Here is a 25,109-nt window from a genome sequence, read left to right as displayed (position 1 = left end):
ATTACAAATTAATAAAATAAATTAAATTGGAAATTTGCCATTTATACAAATTTAAAGCAACCAGATTATACATAGAGCTTTAAAAAAATCAGAATATCCCTATTTAACGTGACATGCAAACACAATAAATACATACATACTTAGTATGGGTAGAACACATACACGACACAAAGAAATGAGTATTCTGAAATTATTAACTAGAACACAAGGGAGAATGTTGTTCAACAAAATTCAGCTCACACATTAGTGCTGCTGGCCTATCAAAACTTTTAAAAAATATATCAACATTTAATTTAATCCAGTCCACCTATACAATAGTATTGTACCATTACTATTTAGAATTAAACAGTTTTAAAAAATGTTATAAATCAGATATTTAAACTCTGAAGATCTCCCATCATTACAAAGGTCATGACCTTCACAGAAGATAAACAAACCTATGTAACCATGGCAAATGTGTACACCATCATATACACGGTCTAGATAAATGCTGGTAATCAAAAGGGGGATGTTATGGGAAAGGGGGGGGGGGCTTTCATACAAAGCATTTGTTCAGAAAATATTTGCAGACACTTCAGTCTGGTATGAGATTCAATCTTAAAGCCCGGCAGGTCAGGACCTCTAGCCCAGCAGGTTAGGACCCCTAGCCCAGCAGGTCAGGACCCCTGGCCCAGCAGGTCAGGGCCCCTGGCCCAGCAGGTCAGGAACCCTAGCCCAACAGGTTGGGACCCCTAGCCCAGCAGGTCACCCCAGGTCAGGACCCCTAGCCCAGCAGGTTGGGACCCCTAGCCCAGCAGGTGAGGACCCCTAGGCCCAGCAGGTTAGGACCCCTAGCCCAACAGGTCAGGAACCCTAGCCCAGCAGGTTAGGACCCTAGGCCCAGCAGGTCAGGACCCCTAGCCCAAGACCACTAGACCCAGTGCTAAGTATAAAGATGAACTTTATTAGAAGAAAAAATATTAGAAAATATCCTACTAGAAGGCAGTGGGCAAAATTTAACTGAGAAAATGGATGAACAGATGTCTTTATCTTAGAAAAAAAATACTTCAAATTAAAGAGATTCACTCATTACATTAATAACCCTATGATAACATAGTTACTAACAATCTCCAAAAGTTATATTACATAAATTACCTACCCTGTTTCAAGATTCATTTAAACAGAATAAGCAATAAATTGAGCGTAAAATTCTTCACTAAGTTTGTCTATAAAATTTGAATAAAACCGTTACTAGAGATACAAAAAGATGTTTCTTAGCATTATTTTATAAACATAGCACTCAACAATGGTTTTTTTTTTTTACACAACCATTTAGTTTGGACCATTTAGTTTATACAAGGTGAGCATGCATCTGCACCATTTAGTTAGCATTGAAAGACCAGTTATACTCCTGTATACTTTTTTTTGGCAAGATAAATGCATGTTTAACTTTGTGCGATAATACACAGCTTAAATGGCATTTAATATAGAAAGAAAAATATCTTTAACATATCTATTAAGTCTGTTCAGAAGATCAAAGCAGAAACTAAAATGTGAATGAAGAAAACAAATTTGCGCAAGTTGAATGAATAAAACATTGAAGTCAGTAGGTAAGTTTTAAATGTCTAGCACATTGAGAAATATTCTTATATTTTAAAAATATTAAAACATCTGAAACAGGGGAAACAAATTTTTGTTGGCGTAAAATAACAACTCTGATCATCAGTTCTTGATTGCTGTACACCGTAAAATGGTCTACCATTCACTCACACAACATATTCATCATATACAATGGTCTTTCAATCATACAGTAATTTAAACAGAAACTCTGCATCACCATTTAATCATACAGCATTTTTAACACATCTTATAACAAGTCAGCCATTCAATCGTACAATGTTTTAAACACATCATCTTAACTCTTGTTGGGGTAGTCAATCACATTTTTTAAAAATACAATATTTTCTTGACGACATTTCTAAAAGAATGTGTGTAAAATAGAATAAAGTACATTGCATGAAAGACAAAAACAAAACTTATTCTTTGCTCATCCAAACTTAGTGTCAACATAATCTATTTCACAGGGCAGCGTTAGTCTCTGTTCTTTTTCCCCACATTTTTACTATGCTCTGACACAACCAAGATGTAAGACCCAGCTAAATCATCTATTATGCATCCATCATAATTACCTCCATACCTAGTCTCAGATTCGAAACTTGTCATCTCTAGCTTTCTTGTTAGCTTCAGCCATTTCTTTCTCCAGCCATTTCTTAAACTTACAGTCAAAAGATTCAAGTTCTGTTCTTAATACTTAAACCATGAAGATGGTGACACTGTGACATCAACCATCACATTGATGGTGACAACATAATGGTGACATCACAATAAATCATTCATCATGGTGATCCTGCGTTAGATTCAGAGACTGCCAGATCACAAACGAGACTTCTCACACCATCCTATTTCCTCAGTAGAGGTGTTTCAGCTGTTCGTAGGTCATGAAGAACTAAAGCATGTAGTAAGGAAAATGTAAATACAACACTTGTAACAATGTTATATGTAACACAACAACTAACCATCATGTTGATGTAGTGAGGGCTGGATGGAATATTTTTAAGATGCACTTGCATTTAATTCATTTTTTAAATGTCCCTATTAGCAGTAGAAAAGATTTACAACCATGAAATTTTATTTTCTATGCTAATAGAATAATTTCAAAGTTTTATTAAGAATTAATGGTTTGGGGTTAAATCGTTAAAAAATTAAATGGAAATTGTCAACACTAGTCAAATATTAAGAAATAAATATTTAATAAATATCAAACAGAAATTACTGGACTAGCAATGTAAATAAGAACATCATAAGAAAATAAAATTGAACAAAGGATACTATAATGTTCCAAGGTCCTAATCTCAGCCAGTTTGGAATGAAACCTTTATACAGTGCTGTAATCCCCTCAGTTTTGACAGTCTGAAATCATTAAAGTGGGTTTTAAATCAGCAGGTAAAAAGATATGAGTGGCTTAGCAGCAGAGTACTGAAAAAAATTGAGTGAAAAACAAAATAATTCCAGTAAAACGTGAAAATAATTACGGGCTTAAAGAGTTAAAAATTTCATGAGGTGTCTAGGGGCTCCTAGAATTTTAGGAGGGCACATGACTCATACTAAAACAATTAGTAGGCCATGCAGCATGTCATTAGAATAATTGTTGTTTTGTACTTCCTACTTATTCTAATAAAAGATATGACTATCACTTATTTTTATCCTATTTAGCAGAACAAACTTACACATGAGACAATTCTTTTTGGTACTTTTGCTGAACATTTTTCACCCAAAGGCTTATGAGTGGTATGTCTGCAAATGTCAATGCTGTATGTAATCTTATATATGTGCTTGAAATTGGACATACCCGAACAAGACAGTCCATAGTTGAGGTGTAAATAGCTGGAGGAAGTGATGTGGAGACAGCCCCAGCTGGTGCTGTGGTCACTATGTTCACTTTTTGGTTCATCATGCGAGTCTGGGAATAAAGACAACATTTTTAGTCAGTATAATGGAGGGAGGTTTAAACACATATGGTATTTAACACATACTGTATTAAACACACAATATTGAAAACATAGTGCATTAAGCTTAAGCACATAATGTATTTATAACAGTATTAAAAATAAAAATCTGTCAACTTACCAATTTACACAAATGGTATAGATTTTTAAAATATTGCCACAACTCAAGGGAGATAATATTTCATTGAAAAAATATTTTAAAATATAATATAATTGAGTTACGTTTTCCTACCTTGCATACATCAATAGGGTTTGAAGCTAAAGCTCCAGCAAAACCAGCAGAAAAGCTTGCACTGACAAAATAAAATTGTGTTGTTTTACAAAGAGTCACTAACAAACTTCGGGGGGAAAAAGGAAAACCTAGATTTAAGAAATAATGTTTCCTTTGATTCACCATGGTGTCTACAGTTTGAAGACTTACATGAAATGTGTCTCCTTTGTGTCACCAAAGTACCCAGAGAGAATGATGTGCTTCTTGACCACATCGTAAACGGGCAGCTCAACCCCAGCAACAATGGCAGCTCTCTGTGCTGTTGGACCAACACCCTGATGGGACATGTAGAATTGTTTGTTCATTTGGTGCTGGGTTTATAGCATAACATATGTACAGATGGGGGATGAAAACTGGTAAAATGTCAAACTGTTATGATCATGGCTGAATATTTTGTGATAAAAAGAACACAATATAAAAGTGAATTTTAAAATTTACCCGCCATAATCCTGCTAAGCCTTCTTGTTTGTATATATTAATAAATGAACACACAATGTTATCATAACCAGTTGAATTAGATCCCTTAGCTTGCATTCGAACCTAGAAAAACAAAAATCACATCTATTATGAAACAATTTAGTTGGCAAAAGTAGTCACTCATATCAGATAAACAATTCTAAAATGTGTTTCTGTTTATGAAACACACATAGCCTTGCAGTCAACAACTTATTCACAGTAATAATAAAAATTACAATTAAAAATGTAAGATTGCCTACCTTCAATACATCTGTAGGGTTTGCTATAGAACTTGAGACACTGCCAGCTATAACACCACACAAAACATTCACAGCCAGTGTTTCATCTAGGAAAAATAAGTCATTAATTATTAGGTTACGGTAAATATTGACAAGTCTATTTTAATAAGACAGGAGGTCAAGGACACATGAAGTGATAAGAAAATGCTAACAAAAAGTAGCTTAAAAATATTTTTGAAAGTAACTAAATAGTACACAACTAAACTATCTGTAATCCTATCAAGGAAATGGTAACGTTTTGGTGTAAAAGGCACTACAAAATATTTCATGAGCAGCATACACAACAAGATGTTCCATCCATAGCATACATTACAAGATGATCAATGGGTAGCATATACTGCAAGATGTTCCAAGCAAAGCATACACTAAAAGATTACCTATGTATAGCATATACTTCTTATGTTCCATTTGCAGCAAACACTACTTTATGTTCCATTTGTAGCATACACTACTTCATGTTCCACTTGTAGCACATGCTACTTCATGCTTCATTAGTCGTATACGCTACTTCGTGTTCCATATGTAGCATACACTACTTCATGTTCCATTTTCAGTATACGCTACTTCATGTTCTGTGTGTAGCATATGCTACCTTACGTTCCATTTTTAGAATATGCTACTTCATGTTCCATTTATAGCATACACTATTTCATGCTCTATATGTAGCATACGCTACTCCATGTTCCATGTGTAACATCCACCATTGTTTCCCTGGCTCACAAATTTGACATACATACCAGCAGGATCAGTCACAATCATTTTCTTCAGTGAATGATAAACTCCAATCTTTATGGTGCCGTATGTTGCTTGTCTCAACAAGGCAGGTGCCAGCCTTTAAAAAATTGAATTATGTAAAGTTTAATAACATGTTGAAAAATTTAACAATTTTATTCTAATATTGAGTGTTTAGAGATTATCAATAAAAATACAAGTATTGAAAAAACCCAGATAATAGTAGATGAGAATAGTGTTGGATTTTGTACACAGATATAGAGATGAAAGTATATTCAATAACAAGTGTTTAAATGTAATGCTCAGTTATTCTATTTGTTAATAAACTTACCCAGAGTATAAAGCATGTATTCCTTCCTCTTTGAAAATGCGAGCAAAAGCATGGAACATGCCACGATATTTAATGTCACGAAGTGATGCATCCAAGACTTGACCTTGTACTTGTAGACGTGTTTTTGTTGTGTCTATGGGGAAAGTTCCTGAATAATAAAGTAAAACCGCATGTTAAATAACAATCTTTTTTTATGAGCTAAATACACACATTTTTTTCGTTTAGTTGAACAATAACATTTATCAAAATAAAACTGCAACAATTAAATAATGATTTTGAAATCATAACAATTACTAAAAAATAGGCCTAATATCCAAAACATAAACGTATTTTAAAAAATTAAGTAGAGAATAAAAGAGAACTGGCTGTATTACCACACTCTGCTGTTATGGAAGCCAGGCCGCCATAAATGAAAGGCCTCCAGTCATTCATTCCACGAGCAACTGTTTGAGTCTTAGAGGTGGACTGGGCAGTTTGTTCTTCTATATTCTGTGTTAGGGGAACTTGAGGAGTCACACTTATGGCCTCATGTCTATAGGAGGAGGAAATAAAAATTGAAAATACAAGAACTGGTGCAACAGAGACTGTTTGAACTATCTTACAGTCAATAAAACAATTGAATATTGGCCAGGTGATTCTAAATCGAGCTTAGAGTTTGAAGGCATAGTCAACAAAGGTACTAAAACTATTTGTTAACTAGTTTGAAGTTAAGCTGTATCCAAGAACTTTTGCTATAGTCTCTACCATAACCCTTTACAGCTATTCCCAAAAAATAATGACATTTTGCCCTTTCACAGAAGTACTTTTCTGTGTCTTAGCAGAAAGCTGCATTGAATTCATTAAATGACATTCATCCATTATTTAGCTGTTTATTATCAGCCTGTTCCAATACTAAAAAAAAATACACCACAACACTATGCTGATTTCTCCCAAAAAAAAAAAATCTAATTAGAAAAGTATGACACTAGAAAATGTTAAACAAATTGCTATAAACTTTCAGCTTCTAAAATAATTAAACTCTAATACCACCTAATGGTACTTTCCTGTTTTGTCTCTAGAGCAACAAGGGCCCTTCCCCACCTAAGTGCTAGGTATTGTTATCAGAGATAATTGTTATCAAGTTGCATTAGTCATATTTCCATGTTTGAACTGGATTAACTGGAATGTACCAGCTGTTCGGATATATGCAGCTGAGTTGGTGGTGAGTAAAAATCAATCAAATTTAACTAGGCCTGCACAGAATAGACCTAAATCTATGCAGCTCAACAATTAAAGATTCAATAGCTTTCACGTTAATTAACCTAGGTCAAATGCTTAATTTAAAAAAAAAATATTTTATGGATCTGATTAATTAGATTGGTGGTAGACCATAGAACCAAATAATTATTAAATTAGTCTAGGCATAAATTATTTATTATATATCTTTATGCCCTGGACACAATGCCTTACTACTGACAGAATAAACTAAATTAGTAGATCCAACTAACTATAACTATGCATTAGCATTTTATATACTTTTTTATGTAGGCCTATAGGAATAGACTAATTATTATCAAATTAATTAACGACAAAGTAGAAGCCTAATTAATTAGGAGGTTAGTCTAAGTAATAGGGGTCTTCTTAAAAGGTCTTCTAATTAATAAAATTATGAGGCCTAATAATAGCAATACTAACTACAAATAGTAACCTATAGTAACTCAATGCTAGTCAGTCATAAGTATCTATATATATAATTCTCTTCTTGGAGACAATAGAAAACACCAAGCTGTAAGCGCACTCCTTACCACCCCAACCCCTACATGGTCTGGTGAGCTGTGGTTCACTGGTTTACAACCTGGCTTAGTGACGGCTATTATGGGCAGATAATTTAGTCTGAAGCGATTTTAAACTTCGGGAGGTAACTAAGCGGAGGCTAATTTCACGGGGGGGGGGGGGGGGTAGGGGAAAGGAGGGGGGTTATCGTCCTTAACGAGCTACTGATAATGCTTTAAAGCAAATATATTAAGTGGCAGCATTGGAACTGTCGAATTCACAAATTATGAATTACTGAAAAGTAGAAAATAAAACAACTAAATAGCAGCGTATGATACGCCGCATGTCGGCTCGTTAATTATATTTAGATTAGACTAGGACTTGGCCTAGAATCATCCTGATTAATTAGTTATTGTGAGTAGGCCTAGAAATCTAAGTAAAATCTAGGCTAAGAAGTGCTTTAACTTGCCACTAACACTGCCTACCTACAACTACTGTGCATTTTTAGTAGATTTGGTATTTGGTAGTATTTTGGTAGTTAATGTCTAAAAAAATTTGTTGGGGGCTTGCGCACTATTATATTTCTACTTTTATTGTAGTCTTATAGGCTAATAGATCTAGTTTGTTTCATCATTGATTCAATGGATCCCAGTAACACTAGTAAATCTCTAGAATTAAATAATACTAATAGAATAATAGGTCCAGTCAATCAATCCATCCCATAGAATAACATAAGAATCTCATTCATAGCTAACTTTAGATAAAAAAAAATATCTATATATATAATTCTCTTCTTCGAGCCGTTAGAAAACAAGCTGCAAACGCTCTCCCTACCTCCCCACCCCTACATGGCTTTAGTGAGCTGTGTTCACTCTAAATGTTTACAAGCAGAGCCAACGATTTTAAACGTATGGGGGGGGGGGGGGAAGAGGGGGGGGAAGGAAGGGGGGGGTTATGGTCCTTAACGAGCTACTTATAGTGTTTTAAAGAAATATTTTCAGTGTCAGCGTTGGTACTGTCGAATTCACAAATTATGAATTATTGAAAATTAGAAACAACTAAATAGCGGCGTATGTTATGCCGCGGGCCGGCTCGTTCTTTTTATTCTATTTCTAGCCTACTGTCAAGAACAACCTTAAAAAAACGTAGTTTCACTAGATCTAGATCTAACTATAATAAAGTATAGGCCTAAATCTAGATTCTAGATCTAATCATAACAATGTACTAGAAGAAATCTAACCCCCAAAATAAATCTAAATCTCTAGACTCTAGATCTAGTGATCTAGATTTTCTATTTCATCATCATTCATGTTGACTTGATTGAAGAGTAAAGTAGCAAGGTGTGTTCTTATTCGACACATTTTTTAAAAATCGTCTTTCACTCTTTCACGAATAAAATTACTTCATCCAGCGAATACAAGCATAGATCTATATATCTAGATCTAGATCTAATACTTAACCCCAGGCATCTTACAAGAATGATATTCCATTTGCTATGCAGATCTAATCTGTATCTTAAAGATAAGGCTTGTCCACACTCCACAACATACCGCTTATTTTAACTTTAATGTAGAGATCTAGGTGAAGTTCAATGGATGCACAACAGCATTTCCCGGATTTTGTTACCATGTGGCGACAGCGTGATCGAATCGTAAAGTCTCATTGGCTGCTAAATTTGCACGAATATGACGTTTACATATTCTAAGGTTATTGATTGGCTGATATCGCTACAGCGGTAGCCTAAAGTGGGCGGAAATTTAAATACTAAATACAATATCATTAAAATACTAAAAAAATGTAACATTTATCGCCAGATCAGCAATGCTAGATCTATATAAAAATAAATTGTTAGAGATTTTTAGCACAACAATTACAGTAAACAAAGTTACCCATGTAACTTATGTAATCGCCAACCAAACCGTGTCATTTAGTGCATACGTCATTAGGATCCTAAGGAGGTTCCCTTGAAATACGAAAAGTTATTGGCTGTAAAAAAAATTTTATATATAGAAATCTAGATCTAGATATAGATCTAGATCTATATATATAGGCCTATATAATATGAGTGATATACTAGGTACAAATGCACTGACAGATCATGCTTAGGATGCTTGCACCGCATCGGCATGATTAATTATGTAAGCTTACTTAAACGCATCTCGCTGCTTACAAATCACTCTTTCAAACATACTTATGAAAGGGGAGAGGAGAGGCAAAAGCTACGTTATATTGGTCTACAAGCGAATGGATAAAAGGCCACACTGGCTTAACGTTTATTTTTTTAAACACAAATAGGAAATAAATATTTTCTTTCAGACACCTCTTCGAATTAGCACCCCCCCCCCACCCGTTTAACAGTTATTTACCGTTTGAGTTCAGATTTTTAAAAAAATCTGGTCTAAAGGGCTACTAGTTCTTAAATTTAAACAAGGTAGAGCAGAGGCGTAGCGACCCTTCCCGGTGACAAACTTTTCGATTTGCACCCCCCCCCCTTCAAGATTTCGATTTGCACCCCCCCCCCCGTCTCAAGATTTCGATTTGCACCCCCTCCCCCTCAAACTTTCCCTTTTCACCCCCCCCCCCCTCAAACTTTCGATTAGCACCTCCCTCAACCTTTCAATTTATATTTCCAACCCATTTTGGCGCCCCCTGAGGTCGGCGCCCGGGGACATGCCCCCCCCCCCTCGCTACGCTACTGATGTAGAGATTTCACATTTGTGTATGTGCACTCGTGGAACATATTATGAGCCATATCTATATCGCTACACACCACAATGGAATTTTCCCATTAAGTTTTAGTCTATGTAGATCTAGTGAGAATCAGAACGGTGCTTTATCTAAATGTCAAACATTTAATAACAACAAAAATGGAGCCGACTTAAAATAACCCTGTTTAATTCCTACTTAAACCATTTGTTGATAACTAACAATATAAGCCTACATCTACTGTTACATAAGCCCTGTTGCATCAACTTTGTTTGAAACTCAATATAAAATGCGTCACATGTAAGCTGGTCGGTAGGTTCAGAAATATTAATGTTATTTTTAAATTAAAATCAACATTACACTGGCATCAAATCGATAATTTCAGGCCTACTTTTTCAGAATATTGCATTAACTTAGAATTCTGTAACTTAAATATGCAATCACTCGTGTCGATATATTATTAATGTACGTAACAATAATAATAATAATAAATAAATAAATAAATAAATCGAGATAAATTGCGTACAAGTTATTTCAAAACTAACATAATTAGATATCTATTGAAAATTATAATTAAAACTATTGGAATGCCCGGTCAACCAAAAGATGCATTGCGATTGTTTCAGTAGGCCTTTTTAAAAAAAAAAACGAGATTACGATGTTGAAAACTCAAAATATTTTTTTCAGCGTTCAACACTTCTAAAAGAATGGTTTTGGATTGTAACTAACACCTTAGAATGTGTAAATGCCCCGTTGTCGGAACGGAGGGTCGGAAGTCCCAGCACACCTCCCCTGCATTCGCCATCATTCTTCTATAAGAGTCCTATTTCAAACTAATACATGTTTCCCTTTGCCCCGCAGTTCGATGTGCTCCACACGTCATCCAGACACATGCTGACAACATAATGATTTCACATCTTAACGAAAAATTTCACTGACATAGGAAAATCTTCCACGACACAAGGCACCGTATTCCACGTGGCATTAGAAGACAGATATGGAATCTGCACTGAGGGCGTCCATTGTTAAACCACAATGTAACTGGACACTGAAACCTGGTATTCGAAGACTGAGCAGCGCCTTTCGAACGTAGGATGAAGCAAAGTTTTCCCCCGCCTTTACTCAAGCTAAATAGATACTGAAACCTGTCATTACAAGAGCTTACGACCCATCCTGGAGCCACACAACCCGGGTTCCGCTCTGTTTACATGAGCCACAAAACCCGGGTACCTCTCTGTTTACATGAGCCACACAACGCGGGTACCTCTCTGTTTACATGAACCCACGACCCATCCTGGACCCACAAAACCCCGGGTACCTCTCTGTTTACATGAGCCTCATACCCCGGGTACCTCTCTGTTTACATGAGCCACACAACCCTGACACCTCTCTGTTTACATGAGCCACACAACCCGGGTACCTCTCTGTGATGAACCCACGACCCATCCTGGAGCCTCATACCCCCGGGTACCTCTCTGTTTACAAGTTCCTCCAGGAGGAGATGCACTACCTCTTCTTTCTCTACCTCATCATCATCTTCCTTCTCTTAATGTTATCGTCCTTTCATCATCGCTATTGATGATCAGTAAATGAGTACACCATGGCGCCGTGGACACACTCTCATATTCAATCATTTAATTATCCCGTGTGAACTGAGTACAGACCTCCAATAATCCTATATAAAATTATCACCCAGTCAAACAATATGTGCACATATAATGCCTTAAGAAAATGTGTTGCGCCAGGCCTCTCGCCCCCGTTTAGTCCGGCCTCTCGCCCTAGTGTCGACCCAAGCGTGTATGTACACAGTACATTTTTCCAATGTTGTGCATCTATCAAGTGAAGAAAAAAAGACAAGTCTCATCTCCAAGTCAATCTGTTGTCAGCAGTTGTAATAAAGTAAAGATATAACAAACAACATCCTGTAACAGCGTCACTAGTATTTGTTGAGTCTCATGTCCATTGACTTTGAATCTCTTGATATAAAGGGAACTAACTTATTACGTGACACAAGTCTCCAACTAAGCCAGACCCATTATTTCATTTCACGAGTGGCCCATTAAGCAAGATCCCCCCCCCCCCTCACTATTCCATTTCACAAGTGTGCTATTGGTTAGTAAAGGGTCTCGAAAACAAATAACGTAGTTATGTAATTTGTTTATAAGAAAATAGCCGACATTGAAAGATTAATAAAGTTTCAAGAGTTACACCCAACTATTGTATTGTAACAATGGAAAATATTAAGCAAGTGCATGAAGTATTATTACAACAAAAAAAAAACAACAACGGATCCCTTTCATATCACTTACATAAAATATTGTTAAAAAGACAGATCACTTACAAGAAATATTGTAACACAGTGTGTGTAAAGTACCAGAGGTTATGGAATCTGTACTCAGGGCGTCCATTATTAACCCACCAAAAACACAACGCCACCTACCACAACTAAACAGACGGACAATGATCCCAATCTGCCAACTAGTCTAGGGTATAAACACAGCACTAATGGGAACCATTCAGAAAGGGACTGATAGCCACTGTGATGGTCATTCTCTCTTTCTATACCAGAGGGGGTTTTTACCTCCTGACCTCATTATTTTCGTGACCCATTTTTTACACAGCCCTCACCTACTTAAACAATTATAGCTCCTATAGAGCCTATGCTTTTCTAACTAGATTTATGTATTATACATCAAAATGAACAGAAATGAATTTTCTATAGTAATAACTGAAAATTATTGTGAGTTATGTTAAAGAATGTAGGTTTTTTTTTTTACATGTTAAAATGACTTGTTAGTGAAACAAACACTACGGGTGTCGAGCCGCAACTTGCGGCTCGTGGGCCTACGATGAAGCTGGCTCAAGCCGCATTTCGCGGCTCATGGGACGGGTTGAGTTTTAACTGACTGACGCGACGGTTTTTTAAAAGGAAAATCAAGGCCAAGGGGGAAAAAAGTACAATCAAGATAACAAAACAAAAACAATGTGATGTTAGCTTTAGAAAAAAATGAGAATGGTAAAACCATTTAAACTCCGCTTTTTTTTTTTTTAACGCTGAGCCAATCAAGCTTGGGTACTATTGCAGTGCTTAGTGACTAGAATAAAGAACATATTGAGTTACGGGTATTTTAAACTGTGATACATATCAGAATCAGCAGCAGCTCAGCGGTCGATAGAAACATTATTTCAGCTTTAGAAGCGTTTGATCACACCATACAGGTATAATAAAACAATAATTTAGGACTGAAATATTCACATTTTGAAAAGTTGTTAGACCTAGAGACTTGTATGTTTTGTTGATATTAATGGTAAAATAAATATATTAGTATATTGGTTGAAAAAATACTTACGATAGTGATAGAGTCCTTGCAAACACGTGACCTAAATCACGTGATACCTACGCCCGCCGCCACAGTGGTGTACATCAGACGTAAACACAATCAGCTGTTCGCCAGCGCTGGACGTGTTCACCAGCGCTGGACGTGTTCACCGTATGTAAAGAATCGCGCCCGCGGAAAAGGAAAAATATGTTAAAAAACTTGAACTCTTAGGAATTGAAGATCCTTATACAGTTATTGACAGTTTCGTGGATAATATAAATATGTGGCCGAAATTTCTAAATAAAAATACTGTTAGTAATACCGTTTGCGTTTAGAGTTTAAGTAGACGAAGCTGATCAAATGCAGTAATATATTAGAGGTTATCTACTGTAGCAAACGTGAGACCACTTAACTCCTACAAAACCCACACTACAACGGCTAATATAATCCATGGGTAATAACCAATCTGGGTAGCATGTTATACAATTTAAGACCCTTATAATCCAGCAGGGAAGTAATCAGACACATTAATACTGACGTTCAACCCTCATGATGGCTGCCCCCACCTGTATCTAGCCCACAATAAAACCAAAGAGGAGTCTGCCCTGCCCTCCCCTGAAAATGTCTCACCTCCGTGATACCCAGCCCCACAGAGATAGTATTTCTTATATAATTTTGACCCTCAGGGCCCAGCAGGGAGAACAAAGGGGAAAGTCCCACTGCTCTCCCCTCAACACTTCTCACCTCGGTGTCATGTTATGTCATTTATAGCACACACGGCTTATCAGGGGAAAGCATTAAGGCATTAAGAATCTTAACTCTGGACAGCTACACACTAGTATACTAGCTACACACTAGGTGCCTACAGTAAACTACTAGACTGTATGCCCTATGTAGACCTGCAATTGTATCAATTGTAGACTGGGTCCATTGTTATTATTCTAAACCATCTCACTTATAATGTTTCTAGCTTGATTTGTTTCTTTTATAAACAGTGGATTTAAAAAAAAAATTTAGCCTAATCATTAACCAAATAATAATAATGTGGTTATTTGTTGTTGGCTGGTATGATCTAGATTGTACTACTAGGCTACAAAAACTTAGTAGACCAATTACTAGATATGAATTTGAATTTAATTAAACTCAGTCCAGTATCAGATACATATTGCTGTAAAAAGACAACAAAGTAGGTAGGCCTTAGTAATTTATTAAAGCCTTCTTCTACAATAATATCAACTACATGCTTGTATAAAGTTTTTACAATTTAATTTAAGTAGCAGATTCTAGTTCTAAGTCTAGTCATATAATCTATTTCAATTTCAGAAAATTTCGTTTGCTAAAAAAATGATTAGATAATAGAGCGAGATTTTAGATCTTAGAGACAATTAAATGCTTTATTAGGCCTATAATGACTACTTTTGATTTATTATGGGTGTATTTTGAATCGAATGTAGATCTAAAGTAATTAAATTTAAGTAAAGAAGTAGATTCTAGATTCTATGTCTACCCAGCGGAGCCAGGTATTAGGCCTACTATTAGATCTTATTATTCTTATTAGCCTATTACTTTTGACTTTGTCTTTTACTATTAGTATTTGTGAAGGTCGAGCATATTTGTTTTATTAATAGTTATCTTTTATAATTAAAATGAAGTTTATTATTTTACTGTCCTTACATGAAACAAAGTATCGAGAACTGCATTTGATCAGATTCGGCTACTTTAACTCTAAACGCAAACAGTATTACTAACAGTATTTTTATTTAGAAATTTTGTCCACATATTTATTTATACGAAACTGTCAATAACAGTATAAGGATCTTCAATTCCTAAGAGTTCAAGTTTTTTAACGTATTTTTCCTTTTCCGCGGGTGCGGTTCTTTACATACAGTGAACGCGTCCAGCGCTGGTGAACACGTCCAGCGCTGGCGAACAGCTGATTGTGTTTACGTCTTGTGTACACCACTGTGGCGGCGGGCGTAGGTATCACGAACGGACGTGACGTCATATGAAAGGACTCTATTACAAAAATGTCTGCGCGCTATAAACAAAGCTGAGCTTTAAATGCGCTAGGAAACGTAGCTATGAAATCTGCACTAATCGCCCTAGAACTGGTTAGATCCCCTTAATGGCAGTTGAATTAGAGGTCATTGTTCGACCAATGTCAGTCTTTTATTCAAAACGCTTTTCGTTTTACGCCTATTAAGCTCTTAATATTAAATTGGCTTTTTGTTTATATATTTTTAAACGTATATCACAGTACAATGTTTACATTTTTTTGCTCTAAATTTAGCCGGGTAACCAATACAGCTGGGTGTGCTTGTCTACGTTCATCTACTCAAAGTGACGGAAAATGGAAATCTAGCAAGGGGGTGACACCAAAACGAAAATATATCCACTTTAATCGGAAAATATGAGCTTATTAAGCGCGCACTCGTGTTTACATTTTTAAGCCTGTATAGCCAGGATGAGATGATACCTAATTGCCTAGAGTTATATAACATAATGTCTACAGTCTGTGTGGGGAGAGGTGAATGAATGTACCGCGTGTCATCCGACCTAGTGATGCCACTTGTGGGTAGTGCATATGACTAACACTGCGTTTACACTTGCGACATGTAGGTATATACACGTATAGGGGGGGGGGGTCTCAGTAATTATTCATGTTCCGTGGGGGGGGGGGGGGGGGTGAATAATTTGCGAGGTTTTTTTCCCTCAAAAAATGTATAGTGTACAAGTCGCAAGTGTAAACGCGGTTAAAAGATTTTTTTTTTGAAGATAGCATGTAGGCGGCTTCCGAAATGGGAATATATTTTCTCAACATTCTCTTCTAAAAAAAAAATAACATTTCACACATGCGAACCAAGTTGGAGTGAACCAATCCCCGGGTCAATGATCTTCACGGTTGGCTTTTACTCCACTACCTCCCCATTCCCCACTATGGGAACAGTACAAGGCGTTTAAAGACTTGCACTGACTAACCAGCACAAGTGTCAAGCAAGGTCAAGGTTGAAAAACAACAAAAAACTTCATTCGAAATTAGGAAATAAGTTTCAGCAAGCGGAAATTAAACAACTGATTGGTCAGAATGACGTCATGGTCAATGCTTCTCGCTGCCTTCCTTCATTCTAATGGGGAGTCACGTGTCTAGCGCTATTTGTAAACATTTGACAGATTATTTGGTAATTGGTGTTTCGTTAGAGAAGTAACCCCACAAGCTAAACGAAAAAAACCTTGCTATAACACCCGACTAAGTCCTCAGTTCGAAATGTTATTTGACGCAATTAGTGTCACATTTTCATTCCACAAAGCGTAATGTGTTTTTTTTTAAACCAAGCATTGTCCTTTTTTAATCTCGTCATATGACATTTCAATGAAATCTATTTTTAGTGTAGGTCTAGCGGAATTGACGGGTAACACAACCTTCAACCCAGTCTTGTTGGGAAACATCGGAGCTTTTTTTTTATTGCAGCAGGCGGTTAAAACATAATAAAATAAGGGTTCAAAGGGTACGTAGGCCCATAAATACCACAGTGATCCCAGTGGTGGAGAGGTAGATAAAGGTGATGTAATAGCTGTAGAACAGCTGTACAATTTTACTCAATCTAAATCTATAATGGGCCACGTTCGCACATCTCTCTCTCTCTCTCTCTCTGTCCGCAAAAAATTTTCGCCGGACATCACGTCAGAAACGGCAGCGATATATGGAGAACTTTATACGGACTTTTGTTGAAAATAATATGTTAGATGTTTTAAATGTATAACCACAATTTTATTTAAAGAAGAAAAATATAAAATAAAGGCGTATTCGAATGTAGACAACCAGTATTATTTATGCAACCGGAAAAGCATTAATAGATGTGTAAAAGAACGCATAAAACTGTGACGACACTATTGCTTACTAATGACGTCATCTGCCGTGTTTAGAATAAAAAAGAAATGAACTATTTCATTCAAATTTGATTTAGATCTACGTACACTATGAAATGTATACAATACAATTTTTCCGGCCTAAACTCATAACATTTATTTATACAAAATCTTTGTTTGGAACTGGCTAATTTGGGATAAAAAAATTAATTTGAAAGAATAGGCATATTCGCGTAAGTTAAGATTTTAAAATACGTCTTTCATTCTCTGTATTTTATAAGGTGCCTAAATAGCGGAGATGTTAGTGTACTATAAGCCACGCAGGTGGTGAGGGTTCGAGACCCACCAAGTCAACTTGGTTAATGTATTTTTTTTTAAATTTTGCTCGGACTAAACTTAAAAAAAAAAAATTCAATTAGGATTCTAGATCTAGATCTAGATTGTCGGGTGTCCGATAAGGCACTTCCCGGCGCCGCAGGCGCTTCAAATTTGGCAGGATCTTGCCTTGGGGCGACAGAGCACGGGGGCCGGTTGGCCGAAAAGTCTACGATGAGGGGGTCAAAACTGACCTCGACTGACCGGTACCTTATATGAGCTATAAATCGAAAAAAAATGTCCACGGAGGAACCTCTTCATAACTCTTGAGGTCGTAGACCGACCCTCGGTCGAATTAATTAAGCATTCAAATTCTCAATGTTTTCGAAAGCCTAAGCGAAGCTGGGCAGCATGCCTAGTATATTGTATTGGCCCTATATGTATGTATTTATATACAAATTCATATATATATATATATATATATATATATATATATATATATATATATATATATATATATATATATATATATATATATATATATATATATATATATATATATATATATATACATATTTTTATAATTTGTCAGCTTTTGAGACTGCACAGAAAAGTATAGTAGTGTGGAAGTGTATGTGTGTGGGGGGGGGGGGGGGGGGGAAGACGTCACACATAATTTCAAACTTAAGCAGGACGGTCGAAGCTTTAAAAAAAAAACCAACCCAATCCGGATTTGTTGGCACTATAGCCCTGGATTTAAATAACAATGGAACAACTAGGCCTATATCTGAAAGTCTGTGACTTCAACACAATGAGTGGGATTACATTTTTTGAAACGTGCAATGGGAAATTAACTTTTGAATACATGTGTAGACGTGATGGGCAAGAGTGTAGAATAGTTTAACCACGAGTGTAGTCAGCAGATATAGACATAATATGTCAGATATATACGCGAGAGTCATAGATGATGATGTAGTCAGCAGATATAGGTATACATAATATGTCAGCTAATACACGAGAGAGTCATAGATACAACGTACATGAGATCAATGCTACTAATCGTCTACGGTTGTTGATAACTTAAAAAAAAACCCAGACGTGTATATCGTCCAGCGAATTGATAAATAGTCAACAGGATTATAAACCCAGTATTTAATGGTCTGTCTGTCAGAATATTTGGGAACTGCTTTATCGAAACACCGGCAGGACAGTACGCACACACTTAGTCTGGCGCACACGCCCACACATACACACATAATTTGTCACGTTGAATGTCAATGTCAGGGAGGGTGTTGCAGTCAGTGGGGTCATGGGGTCAGCTCGTACAATGTCACGTGACGTCACTAGTCCCCCACCCCTATATAGCGCGGCTAAGCTTGAATGATTATCTAGGTCCAACTAGACCGACTGGTTAAGCGACTTTCAAATGAAACGTGTGATCTCTAATGGCGGAATTATTAGACCGTAAACAGTCTGGTGATTTTAAAATAATGAAATCTCGCGACTTTACCAGCAGTGTTTCTTCCAGACGTTTTTCTCCGGGGGGGGCACTTGAAATTTTCGGGGGGGGCGGTAGACTTTCTTCGGGGGGGCGGACACTGTTAAAAGTATATATTTTCTATATAAATTATATAAATTTCATTTCGTTCGGGGGGGCGGTAAAAAATTTTCGGGGGGGCTTTGCCCCCCCGAAGAGATGCCTGGAAGAAACTCTGTTTACCAGCTTGTGACTTCCAGAAATCATTCAGTTTATTTCTTCAACCAACTTCAGATTAGAAAACATATTTTCATTGCCGAGTGTTGTGCCCGCTAACACGCACACCTATTTCAGGCACTAAACTAAACTTTAACCATTTCCCTAACCCCACGTTAGTTTTAACACTAGTCTAATCACGCTGCTATCCCCACGCTTTTCTTAATCACCTCTGAGACTCCTCACGTAGCAGAAGTCAAACCTGATACCCCCACAACAGTAAAGTATAATTAAACCTAGACCAAGCGCGGTTAGGCTTCAAACACCATCTCACCATACTACCGAACACGATAAGAAAAATAATGAAAGTAAAATTTTACCTGATCAAGGGATGTTTTTGTAGCCAGAAAAAAAAAAAACCCACTTATTAAGTTAAATGTAGAACAGAAATAGCTCACCTTACTTCCTTATTCTAGCCTGTCCTTCAGCAATCTTATCACCAGTCTCGCGCTAAACCACGTGACATTTACCTCCACACCTGGCCCCACGTTTTCTCTTACGTTGGCACAAATTCCAACGAGAATTAATTTGTCGAAAAAAAAAAGTTACCACGTACAAAAAGGCTTTTCTTTCAACATCTGTACTAAGACGATCAAATCCCCTTACAACCAACAGCAGGGTAAAAAATAAAGGGTGATATCTCACGTCAACACCGAGCGATGAATCATTGTAAGGTATGATACATTTCTATACGGTATACATTTCTAAGTATATCTTCAATTAAAAGATTAGCCAACTCAGCCCAAACTTTAATGTACCGTGCACACACGAAACATTAATAGATTTGACACAGCTGCTATGCTTAAGTATGCTTTCATTAAACATCTGAAAAACGTATGTTATCATTAAACCTAAGACATCTGAAAAACCTATGCTTTCATTTGACATAAGACATCTGTAGTTTCTTCTTAAACAATTTAAAAGCATTTCTGTCATGGAATTTATTTTTTTTTACATTCATAATTCATAATTCTGTCTAGGCCAGAATTTCTTACAGACATGTATCGGGGGAGGGGGGGGGGGGGTGCAGCCTCGCCTGGGACAAAATAGAGAAATATTAAATCTATATAGAAAATAGATACAGGCAATGGCGCCTCTCCGGAAGTTTTAAGTGCCATAGCACCCCCCGCCATCGGGGGAAAATTGTCAGAAAGAAAACCTATACTAGGCTACATTGAAAAAATACATCTTGGTATAGATATTATTGGGGTCAATATCAATAATTAGTCAAAATGAACTACAAGCTTGAACTTAAATTATGCCTCTCTTGTTTATGATCTAGAACACACACCTCTGGTCGTGTCACAGCCCACAATTTGTAGGTGGCGCTTTGGACATTATCGATTTTAGTCGCACCTTCTGGTAGGTACTAATTCAGCTGATCTTGGTTCGGTCCCTTGACAATCATATACTGAGATTGATAGAACATAAATTGTAGGGCTTCTCAAATTCGAAATACACAGCCTGAATAGCTAAAAGATCGATTTTTGTTATCTAAATCTGGGATTATAGCAACTGAGCTATAGCACACGGTATAACAGGATTACTGATATTTATAGAGGGCAGGGAAGAGGGGTGGAAACAAATCTATATTTAGCTCTGATCATAAAATTACTAACATTGCAGTTGTTTGTTTAACGTTGATATTCTAGCTCCACTTCACGCACAAAAGCACCACAACACGTACCACATAATGCGCCACATTTCGCACCACACGACGCGCTATACTACTATCACAACACTAAGCACAACATGCACCATCACACGTACTACAACACGCACCATCCCATGTACCACAACACGCACCACCTAATGTGCTACATCACGCACAACATGCACCACAACACGCACCACATAATGCGCCACAACACGCACCACATAATGCGCCACAACACGCATCACAGATTTGGCAAACAACACGCTACTCGTAACACACATCACCCTTGTGTCTATGTTCTACTAAACATTTTTGTTTATTAGAAGAGCCGTCTATAAATAACATCACGATACAACAACTAACTTTCCCATTCCCATAGAAACACCACAAGAATCAGACTTCCCACTTCGACAATAACTAACGGTAATTAACGGCTTTTGCATCTTTATTTACATGATGTATGTTATGCTATATGCTAAGTCACATTTACTTCACTCCAGTCATCAGAATCACACTCCCCATTCTCCTTTCACTTTGTAAATATGGGCGAAGATTGGCCTTGTTTCCAAAAACTAAAGCTGTAATAACTGAACAAGCACAGAGTATACAAATAGAATACCTGCTTTATTGTGATTCGATCCAGGTACACTGAAACATCGAGCTGTGACGTGATTCGGTTATCGGAAAATAGTTGTTATAGCACTCATGAAAATCGTTACAAAATAAACATTCCAGTTTTTAATACCGCGTAACTTAACTTTTAACCCGTCTCTTAGCCACATGACGACTTATGACGTCATTTAACCCATTGGTTCCGGTGCTGTTCTAGGTTTATCAGACAAGGCCAACAGAATTTTATATCATTTATCAAAACAACACACCAATTTGCCTAGTGAGGATACCATTGGCTTAGTCACACCAATTGGTTAGGGTTAGAACTGCGTGTGTTACACATATCGTCATAGGATACCAACTATCATCAACTGAAACGAAGCGTGCTGTGTATTTGATTAATGCTGAGATGAATGGGTTCAGTAGCAAACGCTTGGAGAGTTGTTATTCAAAATTAGCACTATCCTCTTAATTAAATATTTAAAAAATGGTGTTGGCTATCTACTATTCTATGTGACCGTAAAATCGTGTTCACTTCAAGCTTTAAACTTGTATCAGAGTATTTTATTTTTAGATTTATCCGTCACAGCTCTACATAGTCTATTTTACGGACATGCGCAGTGCAGCGTGAAATTGATTACGTGTAAATTTCCACACACACCCCCCCCCCCCCCAACCCCACAGTAGGTCAGGTGAGTTAGTTCACTTTAAAAATGTTAACCCAATATGAAACCCCGTGTTCTGCGTGCATAAGCATTTTTCCCCCTCAGTGCACAGATGCTAAAACTGCTGAAACACACAACTGTTACCTATAAGGTTCGGAGTTACACAGTTCCCTCCCTGGCAGCTTTAAATAGCCTGTTTAGCATAATGTGCCTGTTGTTAGGGCATGGTTGGGTCAGTGATCATTTGACTTGTTGCCTAACAGGCATACATGCGGTCATTTATAAACTCATGCTTCAGAACGATGCTTTGAATTCGCTGGTCTAACACCATCCGAAATGACATACTTATTACTATGGCAATGGACAAATCAATCTCCAGCTGAAGAAGAGATCCTCTAGAAAAAAAAAGACGGATTGGCTACATATTCCGGGAGCCTGTATCAAGCATAACAAGACAGACCCACACCTGGAATCCACAGGGCAAAATGAAAAGAGGCAGACCAAAAAAGACCTGGAGACGTGACCTGGAAGAAGACACCAAGAAGATTGGATACAGTCGGGGACAGCTGGAGAGACTAGCCCTGGAAAGAGAGGCCCTGGAGAGACTAGCCCTGGACAGAGAGGCCGGAGGCGTAGCGGGGAGGGGAGTGAAAAAAAAAATAGCAAAATATAGAGAGAAAAATGATAATTCCACTTAATTAAGTGATTAATACGAGTGTTAAATAGTGTTTTAAGAGGTGCAAATCGAAAGTTTGGAGGGGGTGCTAATCGCAAATTGAAAGTTTGTCCCTGGGAAGGGTCGCTATGCCTCTGGGGGGTGACACCATTAAGTGCCGCACCGGGTGACACCCGACCTCGCTACGCCACTGAGAGAGGCCACTAAAGCTCTTGTCGCGAGTTAAGGCCTACATGAAACAATTAGCAAGGCGAGAGATGAGCATCGTACACTAAGTTTATAAGGATCATAGAGTTAATCAGGGCCATAATTTGCCGAGGGTTATATTATCTTAATGAAGGACATATTATAATAGTTAATGGGGCCATGCAACAAAGTTAAATGCCGTCCAATGCGATGAATTAAACTAGGGTTGTAGGCCTACTTTAAATAGGACCATACAAAAGAATTTATTATGGCCAAACTTCAAAACAAACAGCATATTCAAAACAATTGAAACATACAAAAAGATGCCCCCCAAAAGCAGCACGTCAAAGGATATGTACTGCTGACTGAGGCGAGCCCAAACATATTTTACAGCATATATATATATATATATATATATATATATATATATATATATATATATATATATATATATATATATATATATATATATATATATATATATATATATATATATATATATATATATATATATAGGCTACCGTCTCGAACTAAACCCCAACCCAACCCTAAACCCAACACGACTAAGCCCACAATACCTAATACAACTAGTGCTGGTATACTCACGGTACATCCGGGTGAGTCAGAGACTCTTCTTCCGCTATCTGCGACGCGATCTCCATGACGCCTCTAACAGTTTAACTCAGAGAATTCAACTTTTACACTGACTCAAGTCATTCGCGTCAGCAGCGCATCTCCTGGCGCTGATATCAAGGCTGATAAGAAAGTTGCGTCACGCCTTTAATTAATTAGCTATCTCCGGCCAATGTCCTGTTGGTGGTCAAGTTGTTGTGGTCAGCTGATCAATGGCTGGTCACTCCATGTCATGTGGTACTGTCACGTGATGAGATAAACCGACGTCATACATCGAAATGTCATCACACGGAGATAGCCCTACCCTGAAACATAAAACAAGTGTTGAACATCAGACATCACATACAGATTATTACAGACCCTAGACTAAAAACATAATAAGATGCATTGTATGTAATGTATGTAGTCCTGTCTTTACTGTTGTTGCATCCTTGGCACTTTATCCAGCATACCCCCCCCCCCCCACACACACACACATTGCGCTGCATCTTAACTAATTCTAACCCTTGCACAACCCTACTCGACTTACTCAACCTTTATAGGGCGAGTTATTAATTGAGTCTTCAGCAAGCACCGCCAAAGGCGTAGCGACGGGGGCGGGTGTGTGCATATGTCCCCGGGCGCCGATCCTAGGGGCGCCAAAATAGGTTGGGAAAAAAATTAAAAGCTCATTTTAGCTGCAGTTTTGAGTTATAAATATAAATAAACCGGGAGTGATCTCCCCAAAACTTTCTCGAATATTCTTATATAAAATAACAGGGGATGGGAACTCGGGCTATAGACATGATTTTTAATCCATTTTAATCCATACTTAAAGTTTTTAAAATAGAATAAAATCTCGCAAACAAATTAATTGCACACCAAGTGAACGCCAAATAAAAAAGCGCATAATAGTGCGCAATATTATTAGTACTTTTAAAATTTACATTAGTTTTTTGAGAAATCGGAAGTAGCGTTAATTACTACTTCCGGTCAACGGAAATTACTCAAAATTTGACAGAAGGTAGAAAATTAGATGTTTTACTTACATGTGAAATTTCATTTATCTATCTGAAATAGTACTCAAGTTATAGGCTTTTGAAAAATTCAAAGTAGAAAAAGTACCACTTCCGGTTATCGGAAATCGCTCAAAAGTTGATACGGATCTACGATTTTGATAAAATACTTATATATGAAATTTCAGCAACCTAGCTGTAACGGTACTCAAGTAATCGTGTTTACACACAGACACACACACAGACACACAGACATACGGACAGAATTGCAAAGCCCAGTTTTTCAGACTGAATTACGCATACAACCTTTTAATTTTGATAAATCTGGATTGACAATT

The 25,109-nt window shown here is 37.1% G+C and overlaps 1 protein-coding gene across 5 annotated transcripts; it reads right to left on the bottom strand.

Moving 5' to 3' along the window:
• Nucleotides 1–1,840: 1,840 nt before the first annotated feature.
• Nucleotides 1,841–24,072, bottom strand: LOC131940647 (kidney mitochondrial carrier protein 1-like). 5 transcript variants are annotated; one of them, XM_059299356.1, is made up of 11 exons: nucleotides 23,750–24,072; nucleotides 6,009–6,166; nucleotides 5,635–5,782; nucleotides 5,309–5,403; nucleotides 4,533–4,618; nucleotides 4,255–4,356; nucleotides 3,967–4,091; nucleotides 3,778–3,838; nucleotides 3,389–3,499; nucleotides 2,869–2,949; nucleotides 1,841–2,485 (listed from the first exon to the last, which is right to left on the bottom strand). In XM_059299356.1, the coding sequence occupies exons 1-11, from the start codon at nucleotides 23,803–23,805 to the stop codon at nucleotides 2,447–2,449; spliced, it is 1,062 nt and encodes a 353-aa protein (XP_059155339.1). In that variant the 5' UTR covers nucleotides 23,806–24,072; the 3' UTR covers nucleotides 1,841–2,446. The 5 variants fall into 5 exon arrangements, with proteins under 5 accessions (XP_059155339.1, XP_059155342.1, XP_059155341.1 ...); XM_059299359.1 differs by lacking the exon at nucleotides 23,750–24,072 and adding an exon at nucleotides 19,746–19,764; XM_059299358.1 differs by lacking the exon at nucleotides 23,750–24,072 and adding an exon at nucleotides 8,937–9,000.
• Between the last annotated feature and the right edge of the window lie 1,037 nt (nucleotides 24,073–25,109).

Source organism: Physella acuta, unplaced genomic scaffold, assembly GCF_028476545.2.
Source record: "Physella acuta isolate Inbredline_101_S28 unplaced genomic scaffold, ASM2847654v3 ptg000324l, whole genome shotgun sequence".
Classification (NCBI taxonomy): domain Eukaryota; kingdom Metazoa; phylum Mollusca; class Gastropoda; family Physidae; genus Physella; species Physella acuta.
Note: the sequence above shows the minus strand (reverse complement) of the source record. Positions and strands in the feature narration are given on the sequence as shown.

What these genes read in the sequence shown, in the direction of transcription:
- LOC131940647 (XM_059299356.1), bottom strand. Translation starts at nt 23,805, where the DNA reads ATGGAGATCGCGTCGCAGATAGCGGAAGAAGAGTCTCTGACTCACCCG. An exon ending in ACAAAGGAGACACATTTCAT is followed by an intron (nt 3,839 to 3,966) that starts GTAAGTCTTCAA and finishes TTATTTTGTCAG; the next exon opens with TGCAAGCTTTTCTGCTGGTT. An exon ending in ACCCTATTGATGTATGCAAG is followed by an intron (nt 3,500 to 3,777) that starts GTAGGAAAACGT and finishes CTTTATTCCCAG; the next exon opens with ACTCGCATGATGAACCAAAA.